This window comes from Citrus sinensis, chromosome 8, assembly GCF_022201045.2.
Source record: "Citrus sinensis cultivar Valencia sweet orange chromosome 8, DVS_A1.0, whole genome shotgun sequence".
In the NCBI taxonomy this organism is placed as follows: Eukaryota; Viridiplantae; Streptophyta; class Magnoliopsida; order Sapindales; family Rutaceae; genus Citrus; species Citrus sinensis.
Genome location: NC_068563.1, coordinates 18,300,472 through 18,309,376, shown reverse-complemented (window position 1 = coordinate 18,309,376; position 8,905 = coordinate 18,300,472). Strand labels below are relative to the sequence as shown.

General features: G+C 36.7%; 1 protein-coding gene across 1 annotated transcript; it reads right to left on the bottom strand.

Moving 5' to 3' along the window:
* Positions 1-3,909: 3,909 nt before the first annotated feature.
* On the bottom strand, positions 3,910-7,534 carry LOC102623200 (uncharacterized). Its single transcript, XM_052432540.1, has 6 exons — positions 7,366-7,534; positions 6,945-7,107; positions 5,789-6,469; positions 5,531-5,705; positions 5,202-5,441; positions 3,910-5,090 (listed from the first exon to the last, which is right to left on the bottom strand). Exons 3-5 carry the CDS (start codon positions 6,210-6,212, stop codon positions 5,429-5,431), a joined length of 612 nt encoding a protein of 203 aa, XP_052288500.1. The 5' UTR covers positions 6,213-6,469; positions 6,945-7,107; positions 7,366-7,534; the 3' UTR covers positions 3,910-5,090; positions 5,202-5,428.
* Positions 7,535-8,905: the final 1,371 nt, after the last annotated feature.

The following is an 8,905-nucleotide window of genomic DNA, read 5'->3' as shown; positions in this document are numbered from 1 at the left end:
TGTAGTGGATATAACCAAATCCCTATGCATTCAGAGGATGAGGAAAAAACAAGTTTCATCACTCCGAGGGGCCTATTTGTCTATAAAGTCATGCCTTTCGGATTGAAAAATTTCGGATCCACTTATCAAAGGTTTATCACCAAAATCTTTGCCGGGCTGTTAGGGAGTATTGTGGAAGCCTATATTTATGACACGGTAGCCAAGAACTGGAGGACGGAAGATCACATTGCAGACTTGGAGACAGTTTTTTATGTTCTAAGGAACTACAATATGAAGCTCAATTCCTCAATGTACTTTTGGGGTTCCTTAGGTAACTTCTTGGGTCATATAGTTAGCCAAAAAGGAATAGAAACTAATCCGGCCCAAAGTAAAGCATTATTGGAGACTACGGAACCAAAAACAGCAAAGGAGATTCAGGTGCTAACCGGAAGAATTGCAGCATTGAATAGGTTCATTTCCTGAATGTCGGATAAGTGTAAAAGCTTTTTGAAGCTTAAGAAAGCTGGAAAAAAAAATGGAGTATAGGGGACGGAACAATCTGAAGCCTTGAAGCAGTTGAAAAGTTATCTTGTCCTCCCTCCCATACTTTCCATACCAAAGTTTGGGGAGGAACTTTATTTGTATCTTACTATATCCCATATTTCAATAAATGCAGTACTCTTAAGGGAAGAGGACGAGATACAAAAGCCTATCTTTTTCACTAGTAGAACTTTGTCAGATCCAGAAACAAGGTATTTCGTTGCAGAAAAGTTGGTCCTGGCACTAATCCATACAAAAGAGAAACTCTGGCACTACTTTGAAAGCCATCGCATAATTGTAGTGGCATCTTACCCTTTCAAAGTTATTCTTTCTAAGCCAGACATAGCGGGAAGAAATGGTAAAGAAGCAATGAGTTTGAGCACTTTTGACATTCAATACAAGCCCAGAACTTCGAAAAAAGGGCAAGTCTTTGCAGATTTCCTCCTCGAATGTGAACCATCAATTGAGGATCAGTCTTTGCGGGTCTTATCAACAGAAGGGGAGGAATGGTTTTTGTTTATTGATGGCTGGAGCAATAATGATGGGGCGGGAATCGATCTGCATTTAAAAAGTCTAAAGGGAATTATTGTCGAAGATGCCTTACGAAATGCTTCCAACAACGAAGCAGAATATGAAGCTTTCATTGCGGGACTTAAGTTGGCTATTGGCCTCCAGATAAAGCATCTCAAAGTCTATATTGATTCCGCATTAGTAGCTTCCCAATTGAGCGGGGAATTTGCTTCAAAAGATGATCGCATGACTAGCTACCTAGCCTTGGCTAAGAACTTGGCACAAAACTTTGAAAACATAACCCTCCAGTAAATCCAAAGAAATGAAAATGCGAAAGCAGATAAACTAGCCATTACGGCATCCGGAGGTGCTTACATGAATTTTCGGCAGGTGTATATCACAGCTCTCAATTTTCTTTCCATACAAAAAGAAGGGCAAAAGGTGTTGTCAATCCAGCATGATGAGTGCTGGATGGATCCTTACATATCATATATCAATGAAGGAAAATTCCGGAGGATAAAAGCGAAACACAAAAGCTTAGAATGAAAGCAAGTCGCTTCTTGATCATTGATGATGAGCTCTATCGAAAATCCTTCGCTGGACCTTTACTCTTGTGTGTAACTAAGCAAAAAGGGAAGGAAGTGCTATCGGAAATCCATGAAGGGCAGGCCAGATACCATTCCGGGGCAAGAGCTTTACAACACAAAGTTCTAAAGTAAGGCTATTATTGGCCAACATTGAGAAATAATGCCGAGGAATTTGTTCGTAAATGCAAAAAATGCCAAAAGCATGGTTCCTTAATCCATAACCATCAGAATTCCTCAGCTCAATGATGAGTCCTTGGCCTTTTCTACAGTGGGGAATAAATATTGTGGGCCCACTACCAACTGCCCCTGGAGGAGTACGATTCGTACATCTAGCAACCGATTATTTTACTAAGTGGGCTGAAGCTTCAGCTTACTCAAGTATCACGGGAAATGAGGTAATCAAATTCCTCAAATGCAATATCATCACAAGATTCGGTCTTCCACAAATCCTGGTTTCTGATAATGAAAAACAATTCCAGAATGCTGATATGGAAAAATGTTGTCAAGAGCATGGAATAGAACATAGATTTTCATCCCACAGCTATATGCAGGGAAATGGACAAGTAGAAATTACCAACCGAACCATTTTTGACAATCTAAAAAAGAAGCTGGAAAGTCGGAAGGGGTGATGGTTAAAAGAGCTTTCGAATGTCTTGTGGGCTTATAGAACATCGAAAAGCTGGCCAACAGGGAACTCCCCTTGTGTACGACACAGAAGCTATACTCCCAACTAAAACTACACTTCAAACCTTGAGGTCAAAACTCGCCCATCTTGCTGAAAACAATGCCTCCCTAACACTGGACAAGGATTTGGTTGACAAAGCTCGAGACCCAGCTGCAGTACACATGGTTACTTACAAACAATGAATTGAAATGCTATACAACAAGCATGTTAAGTTCCAGAAATTCAAGGAGGGGGAACTTGTCCTCAGAGTAGCGATGGATGTCAGGAAAGAGGTCAATGTTGGAAAAATGGCAGAAAAGTGGGAATGACCATACCAAATCAGGAAGGTACTTGGCAAAGGGGCTTACAAGCTTCAAACACTTGATGGGAAAAAAGTCCCCACTACTTGGAACGTTATTCACATGAAAACGTTCTATGCCTAGGAAGAACTTTACTTGGCACCATCTTATCTCCTTTAATTCCTACAATCAGTCCACTAGTTTATTTGTTTATTTTAAGTACTGTTTTTATTTCCCTCAAGGCTATGCCAATGTAAATATGAATGCTATTATGAGCTTCCTGCTTGGATTATCAATGAGAGATGGTATTCAGGAAAGCCCGCTATATTTTCCAAAAACATCACCATTTTATCGTAACCACAGTTCTTTATTCCATATAAGCTTGAGTTGAATAACTATCTCAAAATAATTATTTCGTATGAGCTTAAGTCAAATAACTACCTTGGAAGAATTATTTTGTATAAGCTTGAGTTGAATAACTATCTTGGAATAATTATTCCATATGGGCTTAAGTCAAATAAACTGCCTCGGAAGAATTATTCCATATCAGCTTAAGTTGAATAAATATCTTGGAATAATTATTCCGTATGAACTTAAGTCAAATAACTACCTCGGAAGAATTATTCCGTATAAGCTTAAATTGAATAACTATCTCGAAATAATTATTCCGTATGAGCTTAAGTCAAATAAACTACCTCAAAAGAATTATTCCGTATAAGCTTAAGTCAAATAAACTACCTCAGAAGAATTATTCCGTATAAGCTTAAGTTAAATAACTATCTCGGAATAATTATTCCATATGAGCTTAAGTCAAATAATTATTATGTATCAGCTTAAGTTGAATAAATATCTTGGAATAATTATTCCGTATGAACTTAGTCAAATAACTACCTCAGAAGAATTATTCCGTATAAGCTTAAGTTGAATAACTATCTCGAAATAATTATTCCGTATGATCTTAAGTCAAATAAACTACCTCAGAAGAATTTTTCCGTCTGAGCTTAGGTTAAATAATTATCCCGGAATAATTATTCTGTATAAGCTTAAAAGAAATAATTCTCCTAAAAGGCTTATTCCGTATAGTATAAGAGAACATGATTCTTCCACATGAATGATTTTGTAAATAATTCTTCTGAGAGCAAAGTTATTTCCGATGAACATAAAGAAATTATAATCCACAAAAGAGCTCAATGACTACATTATTTACTCGAAAGAGATAATTCTCTATCAATACTTATAAATAAAGAATATGTAAGGCTCTCCTAAAAGCTTAATGGAAACATATATATATGTACACAGATTAAAATAATCATTCCACGCGCAAAGGCAGTACAGAAACAAAAATTGTATATATAGCAAATCCAAGCTGCAAACAAACATAAGTCTTACACAAAAGATTCGCACTTCTACAAAAATTCCGAAAAGCCAAAAACAACAAAGAAAAGAAGAATTCTTACTACATAAAACCTAAAGGAAATGTCCTTCATGAGCAAATACAAAGTCAAATAGAAATCTGCTAATTCATGGAACTCCACCTTCTGCACCCTTTGAAGTACTAGCACCGGTACCTCCCTCCTCACTATCCTCTGGATTTGGGTCAGGAATCACACTCTCTCCATAACCATCCTCATCATCATCAGAACTAATCCCACATTTCTCACTTAAATCAATAGTAGAAACATCCTTGCCAAGATGGCGCAACGACCAACCAGGCTCATAACCAATCGACTTGTTGAACTCTCGAGGCTTCACATCATTCCTAGAACGGCCATCATGCCACCCACAATGATAGTACAATGCCATTTATGCTTTAGAGGCTTGATCAAAACTTCCCCAGCAATAGTCCATTTTTCCTCGGCAATACGATGACTTTCTTGCTCCTCAGCCAACTCTTTCCTAAGGACACCCTCTACCTTCTCCTACTCCTTTTCTTGCCTCAAAAGAAGCAACTCTGAATGCTCCTGCTCCGCCTCTTTAAATTTTCTCTCTAACTCCGCAATTCGGAAGTTCCTTTCCACAATAACAGATCTGGCACCTTCTAACTCGGATGATAATTTCTTGCGAGAGTCCGCAAACCCCTTACAGTTATCATTCAAATGCTGTAATTCTACGATATTTAATTCTATATTAAAATACGAGCAGAGAATCGAAGAACTCTCTTTCATATATCGCTGCATACAATGCATGAAGTGCTCCCCACATTTTCCTCAGGCTTACAGCCAAGGAGCTTTTTCACCTCTAACAAGTCCCCCATAACCGTTGCATCCAACAATGAAGGGGAGAAAATAATACCAAAGGATTCTCCAGCCTTGGATGCAATGGAAATTCCAGGCACCATTGCTGCTTCAAAAACCTTCTAATCCTTTGATGAATCATTCACAACCTTCTTTTTCTCAAAAGAATGATACTCCGCACCTGAAGCACCCTTATTTTTTCCAGCAAGAACGGACTCATGGTGACTTCCGAAATACTGAGATATTTCTTCCACAGCATTGGAAATATACGCTGAAACTAAAAAAAAAACTAAAATAAAAAAAAATTCCCTACTAAATATTAACAACTACTTAAAATAAATTATGGAAATTGTCACCAGCAAGAATTGTCGAGGAATGAATTCCACACCTGATTTTGCCTTCTTTGAAGCATAATCCTTCTGGGGATCAACCTGGCGCTTCGAATAGGGAAGTCTCGGTACTTTAGACTTTAACAGTTCGGAAGCTTGTACTTTACTTAAATCTACAACCGGAACAGTTGTAGCTCCCTCGGAAGTTCCTATAGTAGTAGGAACTACTTCCTCCACAACCACACCCTGCTTTCCGCATTCAGCATTCCCCAAAGGAGAAGTTTCACTAGAGTAAATAGCTACACAATTAAAACAAAACATGAAGTCAGGTAAGAATAAATGGAAAAACTAATAACAAAAGGAAAAGTCATAAAAATCCAACACTTACCATCGTTCCTCCTCTTTTGATTTTTTTCTTACATGAGCATTGTTATCCTCTCTATCACCGGAAAAAGTTTCCTTACTCGAGCAACTCTTAGATAAAATTTTCTTGCCACCAATCTTATGGTCCTCTTTCGTCACTACTCCTTTGGTGGATCGAAAAAGATATTCATCATGATTTTCTGAAAACAAAAAAGTATTAAGAGAATAATATATATGTATACAGAAAATAACAACATAAGCAGGAGCGAAGGAACTTATATACCATCGAATTCTAACTCATCAGAATCGGTTGGAAGAAGAACTTTGCTTAGCCCCTCTTTTTGCACCCCTCTCGAAGGATCAGAATATTTCTCCTTTCGTGGACCAACATTTCCAGGTTTCTCGCTATGCGTTTTTTGTGTAGGATTAGCCATTGTCTTCCTACGCCCAGATGAAGCCCCTCGGATGGGAACATCACCTTTCTCTATATATCGCTTCCTAGCAACCTCGCTAGCTTCGCTACTTTGTCTCTTAATAGGAATCTTCTCTCTAAGTTGTGCCTTCTTTTTATTAACCTTCCTTGGAATATATAATTGCTTAGACCCATAGGGAGGAGACATTGGGTTCGATATAGGCTCTTTGGCCCCTAAGTCTATAGGAATCCCATCCGGGAGAGGAATGTCAGGATTCTCATCCTCACCAACCATATATAAGTCAAGTATTTTCCTCGCATCCTCATTTATTTCATCGTTACCGGAAAGGCGGGCAAGTCCACGTGGAAAAACAATGTAGCCTCCTCCCAAAGACAAGCTATCAACATGACGACCATAGTTAAATCGACCAACGCGTCTCAAACATTGACGCGAAATCAATTCTGTAACACACAGAAAATCCTTTCCCTAAAAATTCCTTTCCAAATACACCACTCGAACACCCAATAAAGGAGGATCAACAATAGGCCCAGCTAAAAAAAAAAAGGTGAGTAACGTAAATAACAAAACAAAAAGCATCAACATATAGCAAAACAAAAAGGAATACAAACTTATAGAGTTTTTTTTCCGAAAGACACAACTAAGAACATAAGATTCCATATGCTCCCTTCTACACCAATAGCCAGTAACTATTGCAGGACGATTGATTGACCACTCCCTAAACTGGTCCTTTTTCATCGAAGAAGGAATTTTGTAAAAAACGCCTTTATCCTCAAACCTCATGGCCGTGAACCATGAATCCCTTTCGTCCTTAGGACCGCTATAAAGTTTAAGTCTATAACATATTAAGAAATCATACAAGGAGAGGAAATAGGACCCCTTAAGAGCCAAATTAGTGGTGGCAAAAGCTTGTAATGGTATTAGAACACAAGGGTTAATCATCAAAGGCGAAACTCCACAACAAGCAAAAAATTCCATAACCAGGGGAGGAATAGGGAATGATAATACCTCAATTTGTTGGCGGTAAAATAAAATCGAGTCCCTGTCGGTTTCGGGGTCCATAATATCAACATTATCTGCAAGCTCTCTCAACTGGACATCAGGGCCAAGGTCCACGTATTCCATAAATCGGTCAAATAAGAGCCTCTCTACTCTAGGAGCAACCATGTTCCTATAAAAAAAAAATCAAATTGAGAAAAATTCAAAGCCGAATAAAAAAAAAAAAGAGGAGAAACAAAAAAAAAAGCAAAAAGGCAAAAGGCCATGGGGAGGAGGAACACACAAAAAAAGAGCAAAAGAAGGGACAAAAAGAAAGAGAATCGAGAGAGGAAACCAAAAAAAAAAGGTAAGAAAGAAAAACAAAAAATAAAATAATAATAATAATGAATGATGAAGAAAAACAAGAAACGAAGCATGTTCTAAATCTTACTGGGAAAGTCTTGAGCAAAAGAAAGTGATAAAGAAAGAGCCTTGAGCCAAAAAAAAAAAGGAGTGATGAAAAAAAGTAAAGGCCTTGGAGTCACGAAAAGTTGCAAGAGAAGCATTTTTTAGAAGTGTGAAAAAGGAGATGAAGAAAAAGCAGTGACCTAGAAAGGTGGTTAAAATAATTATTTAAATAAATTCAAAAGGGCCAAAAGCCTAAGTAACCCGTTACCAGGGAAGTTAAGAAAGGCATTTTTGTTAACCACTTCAGCTGGTAATTAAATATTCAAGTATAATGTGTATCTTAAAAAAAAAAAAAAAGGTACAACGAATCCTATTACTTTTAGAAAATATTTCGAGAAGAATAACATATATTACAAAACGGTCACTTTTTGAATAAAGTATTTTTAAATAAAAATACACTTGTGGGGGGAGTGATGTATGTACCATAACATAGAGGCACCAAATTACACCAAGTGTCCAAATAAAAAAGAAAAAAAGAAAGTATCTCAGAAAATTAAATAAGTAAATAACTTATATCCAATTTATTCTGGAGAAAGTGTTAGAGTGCAATTTATGCACTAGTTTTACATTGTTTACTTCTCTTAATATTGATGTTTTGCACTTAATAATAGTGATTTACTTGTGTTTTATTTTTGTAGGTGCAATTCTATTGATTAGTGATAAAATTGAGTTACAAGATGATGTTTAAAGACGATTGTTCTCTTGGAGAAATTATGAGCGGCAGAAGAACTTTGTTGATAAGGCGTGGCGCGTGCTGTCAACTGCGAACCTGCAGTTTTTAGTTTAACGTGTTTTATATTTTTGATTATTTTTATAATTATGAATTTAATATTTCAGATATTAGTATTTTATTTTAAATGGAATTCTAGAGGAGAAGAGAGAGAGAGTATTTAAGGGAGAAATCTATTGTGAAAAAGGGGGATTTTTGGGGATTGGAGAAAAGAAAGAAACCCTAGATCTTAATTTTTCTCTTCTCTCTATGAAGAACTAAACCTATTTTTCTGGTTAAAGGATAATGAAGCTTTGATTCATCATTACTGTGAGATTTTTCTTGTGCTTTAATTGTTTTATTGCTTTTTGGGTATTTGTTTATTCTCTGAATTATTTTCATGATTATGTTTGTTAATTAGGTAATTGGCCACTATTTAATTATCAACTTAATCTATTGTCAATTAAAGGATTCATCGTATGAAGAATTTAATGTTTGTGACAAATAACATAGCAAAGAGTTGTGTTGTGAGAATAAACAATCTAATTTAAATGAATCATCATATGTGTTGATTAGGATTTGGGTCTCTTTGGTTTTTCAGGCTGTCAATTGATTAAATTCTATGATCGTATCTAGGGTTGTCTATTGATTAGGGAAATAACCAACGGTCGTACCTTGGTTATCGACTAGTTAAGGAGAGACTGGCTATTAGAGGGTCTCAGTAGCTATAACCGATCTATTCATGAGTAATAATAATCTATATTTGAATCAATGATCAGTAGTCGAATCAAGCTGAGTTAATTCCTTCAACCAG

Excerpts from the sequence above, each read along its gene's own strand:
- LOC102623200 (XM_052432540.1), bottom strand. The coding sequence starts at position 6,212 with ATGGTTGGTGAGGATGAGAATCCTGACATTCCTCTCCCGGATGGGATT. Across the intron at positions 5,706-5,788 it reads TGATGAGTTAGAATTCGATG|AAAATCATGATGAATATCTT; the intron begins GTATATAAGTTC and ends TTTTGTTTTCAG.